At 41.4% G+C, this 18480-nt stretch overlaps 1 protein-coding gene across 1 annotated transcript; it reads right to left on the bottom strand.

Moving 5' to 3' along the window:
• Window positions 1–1372: 1372 nt before the first annotated feature.
• On the bottom strand, window positions 1373–10775 carry LOC124032271 (indian hedgehog protein-like). Its single transcript, XM_046344537.1, has 3 exons — window positions 9709–10775; window positions 4421–4682; window positions 1373–4214 (listed from the first exon to the last, which is right to left on the bottom strand). Exons 1-3 carry the CDS (start codon window positions 10129–10131, stop codon window positions 3370–3372), a joined length of 1530 nt encoding a protein of 509 aa, XP_046200493.1. The 5' UTR covers window positions 10132–10775; the 3' UTR covers window positions 1373–3369.
• Between the last annotated feature and the right edge of the window lie 7705 nt (window positions 10776–18480).

Here is an 18480-nt window from a genome sequence, read left to right as displayed (position 1 = left end):
TGTGGGCATTAATGCTTGGATCAAATTCAAGGCCCTGATGCTATATCTTGATCAAGACACTCATACGTGACACTTCATACTTCTGTATGTTGGATTTCGGTGGGTAAGAGTATCCATTGGTTGAGCAAAAATGATGCATATTAAACAATGCAATGTTGCACAATGTTTTGCAACTTTGTACACAATAAACATGTCTCAACATTCACTCCTGAGTCCTGACTTTGTCACATCCAAGACCAAAACATGTTCGTGTCTCACAACCGTTCACCATACTGAATTTCACCCCAATTGTTTAATTGATGAAAACATGTCTGTCCATCTGTCTGTCCACATTGAATCAATATTTATGAGGCCTACACCAGTACAGACTGTTCAACTTTCTATTAAAAGATCTGCTCTCAGAGATCTCTCCCAGATCAGAAGAATAGTTTTTCTGGCTATGAACTAACTAACCATAAATGATTGGTTGTGCTGGTTTGGTTTTCATAATGAAATAGGCGATTAAAATACTGGTTGCCCTGACAGGATTACCCAACTCCCACTCAATTTTAGCAGGATTCGATTGGATTTTTGAGGGCAGGGATTGGTCGGGATTCTCAGACAATCTGACACTGCTGTGATTGGTCAACAATGGTAAAAGGTGGGTGGTATTATGTTGTTGGGCTTCTCCCGTTGGTCTGATTTGATGAGTGTGTGCATTCTAATCTGCCCCTTCTATCTCAAGGATAATCTCCTGGATGGAATACCTCCACAGCTGTGAGCTGTCTACTACACAATGCTAACTGGAACAATGACATTCAGTTTGTTTCCTTTTTATTTTTAATTTATTTGATTTTGTACCCATTTCAAGTCCCCCACCCACTGCTATTATTCTGCTCTTCTCCAATGTGCCTGATGATCCTATTCTGCACACAACACTGGTCAGGTTTAATGTCATCTTTGAATGATTTCCAAAATATGGAGCTGATAGAATATAGTATCGTCTCCCTCTCTCAACAATCAGGCTATTCCTTCTTCTAGGATCTATTGAGTATCCAGAATGAAGGTACTATGGGAAGATGGAACACTTACCTGGTCTGGATAACTCATTACTATGCATTCATTACATTTGTATATACATTTCTATGTTAATAATAGCATCAATAAAGTGTTGTTAGTTGCTATTGTTTACTGCATTATTACACAGGCAGGTATAGGAGCAATAGCTGCAAAGACCCAAAAGTAGATATAATCCACAAATATGATGTCAGTTACTCCACAAGGGGGTGTATAACCTTGTATTACACATCACAGGATGTACTCACTGTGTAAATCTGAGGATAAAGGAGCTGAGAGGAGAACGTTTCAAGATAAATAAATGTGACAAAACAGAGACAAGGCATTGTTCGTTTAGGTTAATAACAGAAAGGAAGTGTCAATGACAGGACAGGTCACCATTAACAAGCTATGTTGCAAATACACTGAAATACTCGGAAAATCAGAGCATAGAGATTCCATTACTCAGGAGCCCAGGATGGAGAACATGATTAAGATAAACACAGAGAGATCGGGCAGCAAGGGAGAATATTAAGTCTGGGTTTCTTATTAACTACTGTAGACTGGCCCACCAGTTCTGCTGGATGTCTGAGTTTGAACCCTTTCTGCTATAGTACACATGCTCTGTTACAGTACACATGCACCAAGAAGACAGCTCCCACTGTAATTCGGAGGCTCCAAATATGACTATAGGCCGTGGTCAGATTTCTCAAGTTTTTCATGTAGTCTTTTTGGTATTTTATTAGGATCCCCATTAGCTGTTGTGAAAGCTGCTGCTACTCTTCTTGGGGTCCACATGAAACATGACATAATACAGGACATTAATAGACAAGAACAGTTCAAGGACAGAACAACATCAATGAAACATATTCTAACATCTTCTGTAAATGTCATTTGCAAACCCTAGGAGAGACAGAAGGATTTAACGGAGAGAATCTACATGTAAAACAGGAACACAAGCAAGGTTTACTTACACAATAATGTATTATAATTTGTTTAATTACAACTTTAAAAGAGAACATAACAAATGAGGCCATAGTTATAATAATTACAATAAATTGCTACATTTATATATTATGATTCAGAAGGTACAAAAATAAAGCTTTTATTTGTTCTGGCACATACTCATTTTTCCTCATTGTTTTAGAATAATAAAGCATATAGGAAACCCACATTTTATGTTGGTTTATACTGTAGATGTTATCTAAATAAGACACATATACAATGGATTCTTGACAATACACATGTACAATGGATTCTTGACAATACACATGTACAATGGATTCTTGACAATACACATGTACAATGGATTCTTGACAATACACATGTACAATGGATTCTTGACAATACACATGCTGATTCCGTTATTATGGTGTCCATTTCTCTCAGGAATTAACCTGTATAAAAGCCTTCTATAACGCATCATCTTTGAAGACATAGTCTCTACATGCACCCAAACCAACCATCAACACATTTACTGAGTGTAAAAGAGGAAATACAATGTTAATACATAAATACATTACAATGCAATTACCGGTGAGTAAAATGCAAATATACTCTTTCGGGGTGCATAAGGTTTAACATTTTAGTAAAAGACAGGGCAGTAGAAAAATAAGAGCATAAGTGGAAATGTAACAGTAGCAATTATCTGTAGGACACTGTGGAAATGTAACAGAAGCAATTACCTGTAGGACACTGTGGAAATGTAACAGTAGCAATTATCTGTAGGACACTGTGGAAATGTAACAGAAGCAATTACCTGTAGGACACTGTGGAAATGTAACAGTAGCAATTACCTGTAGGACACTGTGGAAATGTAACAGTAGCAATTACCTGTAGGACACTGTGGAAATGTAACAGTAGCAATTATCTGTAGGACACTGTGGAAATGTAACAGTAGCAATTACCTGTAGGACACTGTGGAAATGTAACGATAGCAATTATCTGTAGGACACTGTGGAAATGTAACACTGTGGAAATGTAACAGTACAGTAGAAATTATCTGTAGGACACTGTGGAAATGTAACAGTAGCAATTACCTGTAGGACACTGTGGAAATGTAACAATAGCAATTATCTGTAGGACACTGTGTAAATGTAACACTGTGGAAATGTAACAGTACAGTAGAAATTATCTGTAGGACACTGTGGAAATGTAACAGTAGCAAATATATATAGGACACTGTGGAAATGTAACAGTACAGTAGCAAATATCTATAGGACACTGTGGAAATGTAACAGTACAATAGCAATTATCTGTAGGACACTGGAAATGTTACAGTAGTAATTATCAGTGGTATACAGGCACCAGAGTTGAGCCTATAGTGCCTTTAACCTAATGATAAAATGTCTTTGGGTCTAGAAAGAACTGTCCAATTCTGTGTAGCAGCCTAGCATACCAGTGCACACTCAAAACCTCTTTTCGCACAGAGTCACAGTGTCCCCCCTCAATGTCTCTGTTTATGGGTACAGCAGCGCAACTGCTTTGTCTGTCTGAAGTGTTTGTATTCACATACACGCCTGGGCTGTTGAGTGTCTGATTCACACAAATGTGTTGAGTGTTGCAGTGAGTGGGCTTCTTCGTGTGCTCTCTCTCTGCCTCTGTGACCTGCGCTCCCAGTGTGCCCTCCCCCCGAACCAGCTGGGTGAATGACAGCAGCAGTCTCAGAGGCCCAAATGCCCAGTGTGCCAGCCTATGGTCCTCTATAAGTGCATAGCTGGATGCCAGCACCCCATCCACAAACAGAGTGCCGTGTTCTGTAAGTGGTGCGTACACACCCATCCCTTCCTCCTGCGATACAGATGTGATCCTGGATGGTTGTACTCGGCCGTCCGCTCCATGGACGAGTACATAGTCCCCCGGTTTGGCTCTACTGGCAAACTGAGCCTTGTACTCACTGTAGTGGAGTTTGTGATGGGGTGCAAGGAAGACCAGGTGGTGGGGAGTGAGGGCTAGGCGGCGGCCATCTTTTGTGGCCAGGACCAGGAAAGTGGACCTGCTCTCATGGTCTTGGTGTAGGAATAGAAGGACGCGGCTGAGGACGATGTGTCCTGACCCAGACAGGGCCAACACTCTGTCTCCAGGCCCCAGGGAGGCCAGGGTCTTCTGTCCCCCTCCGGCCAAGGTCACTCGGGCCCAGCCTGGGAAACAGCCCCCTTTCTCCACCGCCACAGAGTGATCTGAGGGGGGAATCAATAGAGAAGGACCTACTGTAAGATGACTAAAACACTATATTTTGTTAATAACATTGACATGGTATAATATGACATAAGATATGTATGAAAATAATGACAGGAATAAATGTAAAATACATCCAAAGGCAAATCACTGGAAATAATATATTTGTCATGTATTAAATATACCAGTTAATATCCACTTGACTTACCAGCTTTGACAGAGCAGTGCACATGGTACTTGGACTCATAGTACACAAAGTCAAAGCCAGCCTCCACAGCCAGCTGGGCTAGCATGCCGTACTTGTCTGGGATGCGGTCTGACGTGGTGATGTCCACGGCCCGTCCCTCATAATGAAGAGAGTCAGGGGGGTGATGGCCGTCCTCATCCCAGGCCTCTGTCACCCTCAGTTTCGTCCCAGGCCAGTGGTTCATCACCGCTATGGCTAGTTTGTTGAGGCAGTCTTTACAGCGCTGAGGGACAGGGAGAGGGGTGGAGAGATTTCATTAATACAATATGATATGATACCTTTCAATTGAACTATGCTGTCATAATGTATCTACTGTATGCCAATAGAGTCATTCATTTGCTCTCAATGATTGCTCTCAATTAAATTAGCCCTCATATTCTCGTGAGAATTATTAGGCAATTGGCAAGTATTTTCAGCATTATAGGCGGGTCTGTCGATAGCAACTCCAGGACTATTGACGTGTATGAACCCCCTTAGAGGGGAGGTACCAGAGACAGTTTTAATCATTCATTAACGAGGGAAAGGGAACCGCTTGAGACAAAGAGTAGATATGAGCCTGTTGTCTACCTCACCCACAATGACCCTATATTCATTCACTCATAGTCTCATTCAACCCCTTGTAACTCAATACCTAAAACCTCAACACTACTGCAACTAACTGTATTCCTCCTGTTATCCCCGCTAGGTTATTTGTCTATAGCCTGGTCCCCCAACATTTTTTGCTGTCTTGCCACCTTGCAAAAAAACTGATCTGGAACCAGGCTAATTTGTCTCTCCATTGACATCATCAGATTTAAATAGTCTGTATTCAGAGCTACTAAAGGCCATTGCCACCCTCTCCAACCTTTCTCAAACAATTAGAACATAAGAACTCAAAGCTACTGTAGCCATTGTAGAACATTCCTTGGCCTTTTCTGCTGGGTGAGGGAATAATTAAGGCCATTCAGTGAGTCAGTGGCACCTCTTTGAGACATTTGATCAGAAATGTGAACACCAGATATACACCCACTACTGGGCTGCAATGATACATACTGTATTATGTTTGAATGTCACAGGTAGGTAGGTAGCAGCAGGTAGCCTAGCAGATAAGAGCGTTGGGCCAGTAACCGAAAGGTTGCCGAAAGGTCACTGTGCAGACTAGTTGGTAAATCTGTCTGTGCCCTTGAGCAAGGCACTTAACCATAATTTGTCCTGTATGTCACCATGGATAAGAGTGTCTGCTAAATGACTCAAATGTAAATGTAAAATGTAACATCACACAATGGCAGTTTACAATATGTCATGTCAGAGGCTAAATCTCTGTACTCTGATTAATACAACGTAACACTCTCACAGGTAATAGGTTAACTGTACAGACTAGAGGGCGACCGATTAATCGGAATGGCCGATTAATTAGGGCCGATTTCAAGTTTTCATAACAATCGGAAATCTTTATTTTTGGACACCAATTTGGCCGATTAAAAAAATTATGTTTTTTTAGACCTTTATTTAATCTTTATTTAACTAGGCAAGTCAGTTAAGAACACATTCTTATTTTCAATGACGGCCTAGAAACGGTGGGTTAACAGCCTTGTTCAGGGGCAGAACGACAGATTTTTAACTTGTCAGCTCAGGGATTCAATCTTGCAACCTTACAGTTAACTAGTCCAACGCTCTAACCACCTGCCTCTCATTGCACTCCACAAGGAGACTGCCTGTTACGCGAATGCAGTAAGCCAAGGTAAGTTGCTAGCTAGCATTACACTTATCTTATAAAAAACAATCAATCAATCAATTATAATCACTTGCTAACTACACATGGTTGATGATATTACTAGTTGATCTAGCGTGTCCTGAGTTGCATATAATCGATGCAGTGCGTATCGTTGTTCCAATGTGTACCTAACCATAAACATCAATGCCTTTCTTAAAATCAATACACAGAAGTATATATTTTTAAACGTGCATATTTAGCTAAAAGAAATCCAGGTTAGCAGGCAATATTAAACAAGTGAAATTGTGTCACTTCTCTTGCCTTCATTGCACGCAGAGTCAGTGTATATGCAACAGTTTGGGCTGCCTAATTTGCCAGAATTTTACGTAATTATGACATAACATTGAAGGTTGTGCAATGTAACAGGAATATTTAGTCTTATGGATGCCATCCGTTAGATAAAATACGGAACGGTTCCGTATTTCACTGATGATAGTTTCCGGATTCGACCATATTAATGACCTAAGGCTCGTATTTCTGTGTGTTATCATGTTATAACTAAGTCTATGATTTGATAGAGCAGTCTGACTGAGCGATGGTAGGCAGCATCAGGCTTGTAAGCATTCATTCAAACAGCACTTGTGTGCGTTTGCCAGCAGCTGTTTATGACTTCAAGCTTATCAACTCCCGAGATGAGGCTGGTGTAACCGATGTGAAATGGCTAGCTAGTTAGCGGGGTGCACGCTAATAGCGTTTCAAACGTCACTCGCTCTGAGACTTAGAGTAGTTGTTCCCATTGCTCTGCATGGGTAACGCTGCTACGATGGTGGCTGTTGTCGATGTGTTCCTGGTTCGAGCCCAGGTAGGAGCGAGGAGAGGTACGGAAGCTATACTGTTACACTGGCAATACTAAAGTGTCTATAAGAACATCCAATAGTCAAAAGTTAATGAAATACAAATGGTATAGAGGGAAATAGTCCTATAATTCCTATAATAACAACAACCTAAAACTTATTTTTGTGAATATTGAAGACTGTTGTTAAAACAAACCACCAGCTTTCATATGTTCTCATGTTCTGAGCAAGGAACTTAAACGTTAGCTTTCTTACATGGCACATATTGCACTTTTACTTTCTTCTCCAACACTTTGTTTTTGCATTATTTAAACCAAATTGAACATGTTTAATTATTTATTTGAGGCTAAATTGGTTTTATTGATGTATTATATTAAGTTAAAATAAGTGTTCATTCAGTATTGTTGTAATTGTCATTATTACAAATAAATAAATAAAAAATTGGCCGATTAATCTGTATCAGCTTTTTTTGGCCCTCCAATAATCGGTATTGTTGAAAAACCATAATCGGTCGACCTCTAGTACAGACCATCAAACTGAGGCAAACTTTTAAGAGGCTCTTAAGCATTGCCTCCTGAAAGTCCCAAATCCCTAGGAATTGGAACCATATAGATATCATTGAAAGACTCCAGCACTGCACAGGGCGGTAAGTCACCAATATTAGCTTGACACTTTTTTTAAACATCAAAAGAAGAAGAAAATTGTACTACGTTAAAATGGATGATGTCACAGATGCCACAATGGCACAGACACAACGTTGCAATCTCTATACATCTCTATGGTTGGAACAGAGTTTGTTAACCATATTTCAGAGAGAGAGAGACTTGGCAAGAGCGACGCAGAGCAGCTAAGAGGTCCAGGTCCAGGCTAAGTGAGAGGGCAGAGATACAGATGGGAGGAATGCATGGGCATGCACTCAGCCAGAGTGAGAAAAGAACTAGGGATACAAAACAAACTGCCTACATTTTTCTCGCCATGCCATTGAAGAGAGGCGTTTCATTGTCATTGAACTACAATAGTCGGTTTTTCCGACGGTGCCATTACTTCAGCAGGCGAGAATTTTGTATAGGCGACCCCTCTGAGTGTCCAAACCCTACACAAAGAACGTCTTTCACATCTGGCCAGAGAGAGGGGCACATGCACACATACTGTACACACACACACACTGACGCAGACACACACACACACACACACTGGTACATGCACGCATATACACACTGGTCCTCAGACTGGGAATCAAAAGGGCATACACACACTCAACCACAGATTTCCATCACATACTGTACACTCCTTCAAAAAAAGAAAGAACACAGACTGAACTCCAAGCATCACCACATGAGTAGCCTGCATTTACAGAAGAAATGTTATGCTCAATTGTGAAGGATAGTCTTGATGTTACTAATGATGGTGCATTTTAAGAATCTGACAGTTAGTTTGAAGATGACAGTAGGCCTACTGTATGTCTTAAATATCCCATGTCCAAGATTACATTCCTCTTGTACATGGATCGATTCTCCCTTGACATCAGAAGTTGAGAATACCAGCCATTTGAGAGAAATAACAATATGTTTCTTGTTCCACGGCCTCAACTCAAAATGCTAACATCACACTGTGGCTTCCTTGATATTCCAAAGAGTCAGATATGACACAAGAAAGAGGCCTGAGCCTGTCTGGGAACTCCTCAATTCCTGGTCATATTTGAATGGTCATATGTAGGGTTTTAAATTCCTGGGAACTTTGAATCAATTCCCTGATTTTCCCTAAATCTGTTTGGAGGATTCCCGGAATCAGGAGGAAATCAGCTCCTGGAATCCTCCAACCAGGATGTATGAATGATCAGGGAATTTATTGAACTTTCCTGGAACTTTGCAATCTTCGTCATGTGGCAAACCTGACTCTAATGCAAGTTTACCTACCTGGCCTCACCTACGAATCCCTTCTAGTATGCACACACAGAGCAATAGAACCAGAGGAATCGTTTTATTACCAAGCAACAAAGACTTTGGTTAAAGATTAAGAGGACATGATCCCCACAAGTTGGAACCCATTCTCCCAGAGTCATATTAAATTACATCCTGATCCCCCCCATCTTATGAAGAAGGAGGGGGGAAAATTAGACACCTGGAACAGAATGATTTGATTAAACAAGAAGTTCACAATAGTTCAACCAGAGACTGTAAACTGTCCATTACTGAAGTATCTATGGTTTAGCACCTTGTGAGTAACTATCCAGCCCACTATTTATTTGATTGCCTTTTATCAAGTAACAAACTAGGAAATTCAGGGAAAGTGATAAATGAATTAACATCAGTTTATCAAGTTGAAGTTGTGGATTGGAGAAAATGAATCCTGAAAATGTCACAATAGTGATAAAAAATCTATGTATACCACTACTTGCTGCAGTTCATCAATCATCCAGCAGAGAGATTCCCCTTATGAGCTAGCACAGAGAACCTGTTTCCTCCTGTGGTATTATACTAGGGACCTACTGGCCTGTCTAATAGTAACTATATTACTGTACCACATGGTCATGAGTGACCAGTGACTTAAACCGGTCAATGGAAAGGGCACCAAGTGGGTCGATGGGATCTTGACGTTGTCACACAGTAAATGTCCTACAAAATCAAACTGAAACCTGGAGATAATTGTACTTGATTAGCCATTACAAACAGTGTCTGACCCAGTCTGTCAACCAGTCTTACCTTGGTCATGAAGCGGTCAGCAAGGGTTTTCTCCTCATCTTTGAAGATAATATCGGTGTTGTAGTTACACACCAGTTCATTAAAGCGTTCAGAGTTACGTGTGATCTTGCCCTCCACCCTCCCGCTGGCACCTAGGTTGTTCTCGGAAAGTTTGGGGAAGGAGGTCTTGTAAGGCATGGGGATGAGTTTCCTGGGCCTAGGGCGGTTGCCGTACCCAGGGCCTGGCCCGCACCCCTGGACCAGGGAGCTCCACGTGAAGATAGCGAGCAGGCCAAGCCGTGCCAGGCTTTCCAACCAGGAGGACACCTTCATTGGGGACACCTTCAATGATCCACCGTGCCCACTAAGCAAGCCCCGTCTCGGGCACTTAAATGCATTTGAATGATGGGGTTCAAATCTTGGTGGTGGTCCATTCCAGACCATGAGTTGTAAAGGAGTTCTAATGTTTCTATAGAGCAAGGTTGGCCATTATGGATCAAAATCCACACTGGAAGTACAGGGACGCCGGTCTTCTGTAAAATCCATGTTGACTCTTTAAAATGAACTTTAATCTCTACTGTATTGTTATATCCTCTTGCTTATGTAGTTTAATGTTTTATCGATTACTCCCTTAATAATTTATGCCACTTGAAAACTATTTTCCTTTCCAGAATGTTTAAGATTTATCATCCTTTATGCTGTTCACAATAAATTAAAAAATAAATAGTTCTCATCCTTATCAGTCTTTGCAGGTACAGGTACCTGTTGCCATGCAGGTGTTTCTCGAGCTTCCAGTCGCCTACCTACTTACCTACCGCCTCTCTCTCCAGTCACCCGGCAGTTCAGCAATAGCAAACCTGACGCGGACCTACATCACTGTTGGGTCTCTGTGAAATATCTCCTCTACGAATTCTCAGAATCTCATCCCATTCCTGCCTCCAGCAAGCGCCTCGAGATGTTGTGTCCGTCCACTTGTGTCTCGTGTCGTGTTGAAGCGCTCCTGCCCGCCGTGCGCCAGCCATTGGGTTCTTATTAGAGTCTGGACAAGATTGCCCTCCCTTCCTATACACGCTACCACCGCGACAGCGCACGCCTCCACTTACGTTATTGCCGGACTTTATGTTGTTATACAGTAGGACGTGACCGGTCTTTTTCCCTCCCAAGAGGCAGAGGTGAAGATAACCGGATTACGAATTATGGTGATGTTGGTTTTATTACACACACTCATTTGGGGAGGTCGACCAGGGGGATTATTAACCTACTTGTTCGACAACTCATTTAACACAGAATCATGGGATACGAACGATTTACAGCGGCAAGAAAAAGTATGTGAACCTTTTGTAATTACCTGGATTTCTGCATACATTGGTCATCAAATGTGATCTGATCTTCATCTAAGTCACAACAATAGACAAACACATTGTGCTTAAACTAATAACACACAAGCTATTGTAGTTGTCTTGTCTATATTGAATACATTTCAACATTCACAGTGTATGTTTGAAAAAGTATGTAAACCCCTAGGCTAAAGACTTCTCTAAAAGCTAATTGGAGTCAGGAGTCAGCTAACCTGGAGTCCAATCAATGATACGAAATTGAAGATGGTTAGAGCTGCCCAGCCCTTTTAAAAACACTCACAAAATTTGAGTTTGCTATTCACAAGAATCATTGCCTGATGTGAACCATGCCTCGAACAAAAGAGATCTCAGAAGACCTAAGATTAAGAATTGTTGAATTGCATAAAGCTGGAAAGGGTTACAAAAGTATCTCTAAAAGCCTTGATGTTCATCAGTCCACTCTAAGACAAATGGTCTATAAATGGAGAAAGTTCAGCACTGTTGCTACTCTCCCTAGGAGTGGCTGTCCTGCAAAGATGACTGCAAGAGCACAGCGCAAAATGTTCAATGAGGTTAATAAGAATCCTAGAGTGTCAGCTAAAGACTTACAGACATCTCTGGAACATGCTAACATCTCTGTTGATGAGTCTACGATACGTAAAACACTGAACACAAATGGTGTTTATGGGAAGAAATCATGGAAGAAGCCACTGCTGTCCAAAAGAAACATTGCTGCATGTCTGAAGTTCACAAAATATCACCTGGATGTTCCACAGCGCTTCTGGCCAAATATTCTGTGGACAGATGAAATTAAAGTTGAGTTGTTTGGACTGAACACACAACACTATGTGTGGAGAGAAAAAAGGCACACCAACATCAAAACCTCCTCCCAACTGTAAAGTATGGTGGAAGGAGCATCATGGTTTGGGGCTGCTTTGCTGCCTCACGGCCTGGACAGCTTGCTATCATCACTCCACGTTGTGCAGGTCGGATCCACAACTACAGAAAATGTTTGGTTGAAGTTATTGCTGCCAAAAGGTGGGTCAAGCACTTATTAAATCAAAGGGTTCACATACTTTTCCCACCCTGCACTGTGAATGTTTACACAGTGTGTTCAAAAAACACATGAAAAGAAATCATTGTTTGTGTGTTATTAGTTTAAGCAGACTGTGTTTGTCTACTGTTGTGATATGATGAAAATCAGATGACATCTTATTACCAATGTATGCAGAAATCCAGGTCATTCCAAAGGGTTCACATACTTTTCTTGCCACTGTATAAAAAGAGGCAAATGGTTAGAGTTTATTGTCTAACCTAATAAAATATACTTTGTTACACATTTAACAGGTTGGTTAGAATGGAATTGAGTTCCTACACCAATAAACATCCTGATATATCCCTCTGAACTTTGTTTGCCCTTGTCCACAGGTCATTCCTACTTGGAGGGATTCCCCACTACTGTTATTCATTTATTAATAGATAAAAGGTGAAGAGGGTCCATGACAGAAAGGCTGTGTAAGAGCTTCCTGCTCAGTAAAGAGCTACTCCAGCCCTATCTCTCTCTCTCTCTCACACACACACACACACACACACACACACACACACACACACACACACACACACACACACACACACACACACACACACACACACACACACACACACACACACACACACACACACACACACACACACACACACACACACACACACACACACTCTACTGTCTCTCTCTCACTTCCAGCTTTGCTTTCCTTTGTTTTCTGGAGACCCAGGTTGACACCTTGGCCCTTGACCCCCGCCCTGATCCTCCTCAACCCAGCGCACCCAATACCTCTCAGCTGGAAACAACCCGCTAGCCACTGCTGGCTCTATCAACATATTATGTGTATTCGTCTCAGAACAATAGCTGAGATTAGAGAGAGTCATAAAAAGGGGAAATATTATGTCACAATGAAAGGGATAATTAAGAATCTGTGTCTCCAGGAGTCTGATGTTACTTATCATTTATAGAGGCTTAAATAAACAGAGAGGTCAGAGGTAGACGTTTGTCATCCGATTCTTCTAGCTTCCTGGATATTTCCTGAACACTGTCTGTTTGCCAGTGGATACAATATACTGGCCTTACAATACTACTGTACTACAAGTCTTGTGCTGCCTCGAAAAACAATTCACACTTTTAGGAGAACTCTTTAGCCCTTCAGCCTATGATACATCGTGACCCATAGATGTTGATACGTCACTCTCACATGCCCCTCATTCTTTCCCGATATTACAATGTTGTTTCAACCATATATTTCTATATCAGAAGACACCAGGAATAACACTATTCACAGCCAGAGGTCAAACAGTCATAGCATAATAGTGAATATAGTGTAATTGTTATTTCTCTGAATAATCAAAATGGACATGAGAGAATACTGAGATGATACAGGCCAAAGAGGAAAAGCGATGGGGGTTTGTGGGAAGGTAGGAGAAGATTTTGAAGGGAGGGAAGGTGGTCAGGGCTGTGAGGGCCGAGACTCAGATGAGAGATATCATAGTGCATAATGACAAACGTAGGGAATGCCATTGTCCAGCTCAATCAAAAGAACAAACTCATTTCACATTAATCGAAACAATCAGTGATATTGATATTGTTATTTTTGAAAATGGACTTGGCGGGCCACAAAGAAGAAAGGAGAGATTTCATCTCATCAGACATTAAAGAGAGAGGAAGGAAGCTAACATCTATGTGTTAAAGATGGAAATAAAGTAATTCTTATCCTTTTTATTTGGGGGATGGTGGTGCAGCCTATACCCCTCCCTCCCTCCCTCCTCCTGGCTCTTAACAGGATCGATCACTCCCCCAGCACCCAGTCCAGGATGGAAGTATATGGCTGGGTGAATGGCTGAGTTTCCTGCACAGCCACAGCACAGAAAACAAGATCTTTCCTGCCTGGGAAGGCTGGGTCTGCGTCCCAAAACGGAACCTTGTTCCCTATCTAGTGCCCTAATTTTGACCAGAGCCCTATAGGCCCAGGTCAAAAATAGTGCACTATATAGGGAATAGAGTGCCAATTGTATGAGGCGGCAGGTAGCCTAGTGGTTAGAGAGTTGGGCCAGTAACCGAAAAGTTGCTTATTTGAATCCCAGAGCTGACAAGGTAAAAATCTGTCATTCTGTCCCTGAACAAAGCAGTTAACCCACTGTTCCTAGGCTGTCATTGTAAATAATAATTTCTTTACTGACTTGCCTAGTTAAATGAAGGTTGGCTCATGGTCAAAGTAAACTACAATCATGTCACACTGTCACTTTTCTGGTTTGTCTAAAGCTGTTAGTGACACTGGCAGGAATATATTACTCTCACATGTCCACAATTGGCAGATTTTGGCACTTAATGGAGTCGTAACTGTACTGTGAGGTTAGTTTAGGAAACAACTTGGGAGTTCTTTCTGTAATATAACTTTAAGGGTTTGTAATGTAGTTAGTGTAATGCAGCAGTCGTTATGTTTCCAGAACAATGCTTGGTTTTGACATCTTAAAAAAGGGTTTGTCTTTTAGAGCTGAATAGACAATCTGCAGGATTCACTTCCTTAGACAGAGGCCGTTGGGAGTGGTGTGTCTGTCTCTCACCCTGGCCTGTTATCAGTGTCAGGAAGAGGCATGCTGGTGTGTCTAGGAGAGACAGAAGAGAGAGAGATTCAAATCTAAGAGGATATAAGAACTCAACAGTTACCAAAATACATACAAAACAAAATCCTATTTAATCACAAACTTCAATGTTACCAAATTCTAAATAGAGATATCAAATTAACACATCTTGTCAAAATCAAAAAATTGAAACAAAGGAAGACATTAACAATGCACGGACTCAGTGACCAATAGAGACAGGACGCCATAGAAAAACATGGAAGTTCAGAGAGGAGAGACTTTGAAAGTACTGTGGGTCAGGTGAAGTTTAAAGAAAGAATTGCAGGATTTCTTAAACTGCCTGTTGAGGGAAAATCTTTTGTTTGGATAAAACGTAGACAGTAGATCTTGCTACAGATGATGTCTTGGTCTGTCATAATATGAAATAGACAGTAGATCCCTGTCATACACATGAGCCGTCGTAGATTTCATTTCTCAAATGTTTTCCTTTTTTGTGTAATTATTTTCAATGTCTGATTGTTTTTGTTGATCAAACATATTGTTAATTTATGTAATAGTTCATATACAGGCTTTGGCAACATCTGCAACCACCCATTCGTGTCAATAATGCATGTATTGGAGAGAGCAAGAGAGATGCTACAGTACAGGGAGGTTGAATGGATTCTGGCTCCAGATCTCTGAGTCACCCTGATAAAGAGGCCTGTTTTGTGAAGCTGTATGTGTCCTGCTGTATATGTAAAGCAACATAGCCATGTGACGTGTCATAATGTCATGTATACATTAACATGTTAAGTCCAGATTTCCGTACAGTCTCTTCATTCACTCTATAATAGTATGTACTCACGAATAGAGGATCGCACACACACACACACACACACACACACACACACACACACACACACACACACACACACACACACACACACACACACACACACACACACACACACACACACACACACACACACACACACACACACACACACACACAGTATCTTTAAAAAATATATATAACCTGTTGGGAGTTGATGCGTCAGTCAAATGGACAATAGTGGACCAGGGTGGAACTTCCTGGTCTGAAACAAACAGGTCAGAGGTCAACCATAGCGCTACTGTACCTCTGATACTGTATCTGCTACTGTACTAGATTTATATATCCTCCACAACATGCATATCCCATTTACACATGTATAACAACACCCCACACAACTTCATCATTTAGATATGTCTGATGTCAGAGGGCTGTCATATTAACGGAGACTGTGTGTGTGTTGCTTCCCACTTCAAGTGTTCTTATACTCGTTTCTAACACTTTCAACTGTACTGGGCTGGCTTTGATATGTTCCTTTCACATTGTCTTTCCAGGACGGTTCCCACAACTATGGTTCCAGGCCATCACAGTACAGCTGGGCTCAGTTGTGTGAAATGGGTATCAGACTTCATTTTCTGTGTGAGGCCTTGTCTGACAGGTCCATTTCTATTGGATTCTCATGTGTGTAATGCCTGTTTATTGGGTGTATAGAGAGATCAGAGGACTGCCCAGCCAGTCTGCCTGCTGAGCCTAGTCCACCCAGTGTGTGAAGCAAGTGTGCCGTGAGTGTGTAGGCAGGGTGGGGGTCCGCCTGCCCTGCCGTCCCCGGGGCAAACGGACAGTGTCAACGCCTTTATAAGTTGATTAGCTAGAAAGTCTCGCCTTTTCCTGTGAGCAGCTCTGTGTGTTGCCAGCCAGCTAACAGCGGGAAGAATAGAACCCTAATGCACTTTGGCCAACACATCAAATGGCCAGCTGTCAGGAAAGCTAGTCTGTGTCTTTTTTCCCCTCGATTCTTGTGTTTTGACAATAAAGATAACCTATCTCATCCCGTTACAATACACGCTGGCTGTCTCCCAACTCCTGCCTCGTTTCTGATATGGACACTGAACTACCAGTCAGATGGTGGCCTTGCGTGTGTTAGTTACCCTACTGGACTTCTTGTCTGTGACACCACACAAAAAGAGAATAAAAAATGAACGGCACACACTCGTCTCTCCTTGCAGTGAACTTCTAGGACCAGCGCTGTAACCACCAATCTTTAACTCGTAGCCTTCAAACAAAACAGCAACTCCCAGGGTTCATCTTCCCACAGTGTTTCAGTAAACAGAAGATAGTATTTGAAAAATAATTGATATAGACCTAGACCTCATGACGTAGTGTTTATTTACATATAAAGGTGAGGTTTAAGTTCAGGGAAATAGTGAATGGGGACATGTTTATTGGAGCGCATAAAAGCAAAAACAGTTTTTTTAAATGATTGCAAATTGATTAAAAATAAAACTGAAATATCACATTTCCATAAGTATTCAGACCCTTTTCTCAGTACATTGTTGAACTACCTTTGGCAGCATGGAGTCTTCTTGGGTATGACGCTACAAGCTTGGCACCTGTATTTTGGTAGGTTCTTCATAAACCATGTGCCATGGAGTCGGCACATCAAATCTCTTCACAAAGTGCATGGCACCGCTGTCAATATTTATCCTCAAATGAAACTAAGACTTGTTAATTGTTACCAAGAAATGATTTGATATGGAAATAAAAACAGCTGCATCGGACCTTTAATAATGACTATAGACTAAATTGTCCAGTTGTTAAATGGATAAATTGAAAGGCATCACTATTGAACGTGATGGGTTATTTGCAGGACTACTTAGAGAGCATTGATCTATTGTTTTCCTTCCCTGTCAGTTATGCCAAGTTATGACATTGTTGTATTACAAATGCCACCTCATTCTCAAGGCGCTTGTTTACTATCAAATCCTCTCATAAGAAGATTATTTCTAAGAAATTTACACAGCAACTCAAAAGTCTTATTGTGATAAACAGAACTAATTTCACAAGGCCAGTTTGCACATTCACTAAAATAATTAGGTTAAAATAGTTAGGTTGAAATGTCAATTGGTCTGAAAGTTTCAAACAGGTAGGCACTTGGTGGGGGAGGGGGTCAATGTATTCAAAGTGCCATGTGTGTGTGCCTACAGCCCACAGGGCGAACCAAACCTCTAATATGTACATTTGTATGTTTGGCATAGGTCCTCAGATCCTCAAAAAGTTCTACAGCTGCACCATCGAGAGTGTCAATGCCTGGACCGGCAACTGCCTCCGACCGCAAGGCACTACAGAGGGTAATGCATACTGCCCAGGACATCACTAGGGTCAAGCTTCCTGCCATCCAGGATCTCTATACCAGGCCATGTCAGAGGAAGGCCCTAAACATTTTCAAAGACTACAGCCACCCTAGTAATAGACTTCTCTCTGCTACCGCAAGGCAAGCGGTACCGGAGCTCCAAGTCTAGGTCCAAGAGGCTTCTAAATAGCTTCTACCCCCAAGCCATGACTCCTGAACCGCTAATTAAATGGCTACCCAGACTATTTGCATTGCCCCCCCCACTTTTACACTGCTGCTACTGTTTATTATCTATGAATAGTCACTTTAGTAACTCTACATGTACATATTACCTCGACTAACCTGTGGCCCTGCACATTGACTCTGTACATAGCCTCGCTATTGTTATTTTACCGCTGCTCTTTAATTATTTGTTACTTAAAAAATTTAATAACAGATTTTTCCATAAAACTGCATTGTTGGTTAAGGGCTTGTAAGCATATCACTATAAGGTCTACTACATCTGTTGTATTCGGCGCATGTGACAAATCCAATTTGATTCACAGGAAGTAGCATTCTGGAAACATTTAGACGCTCCCTTTTAGTGGAGGAAAAGGCAACACAAAACAAAAGACAAATCAAACATCCAACAAAAGAAAACAAGAAAGAAACGCAAACAAAAA

The sequence above is a fragment of the Oncorhynchus gorbuscha genome, linkage group LG03 (assembly GCF_021184085.1).
Source record: "Oncorhynchus gorbuscha isolate QuinsamMale2020 ecotype Even-year linkage group LG03, OgorEven_v1.0, whole genome shotgun sequence".
NCBI lineage: Eukaryota > Metazoa > Chordata > Actinopteri > Salmoniformes > Salmonidae > Oncorhynchus > Oncorhynchus gorbuscha.
Note: the sequence above shows the minus strand (reverse complement) of the source record. Positions and strands in the feature narration are given on the sequence as shown.

Coding starts and splice junctions, on each gene's coding strand:
- LOC124032271 (XM_046344537.1), bottom strand. CDS start 10,131: ATGGTCTGGAATGGACCACCACCAAGATTTGAACCCCATCATTCAAAT. Junction 4,683..9,708: donor CTGACCGCTTCATGACCAAG/GTAAGACTGGTT, acceptor CCTGTCCCTCAG/CGCTGTAAAGACTGCCTCAA. Junction 4,215..4,420: donor GCACTGCTCTGTCAAAGCTG/GTAAGTCAAGTG, acceptor TTCCCCCCTCAG/ATCACTCTGTGGCGGTGGAG.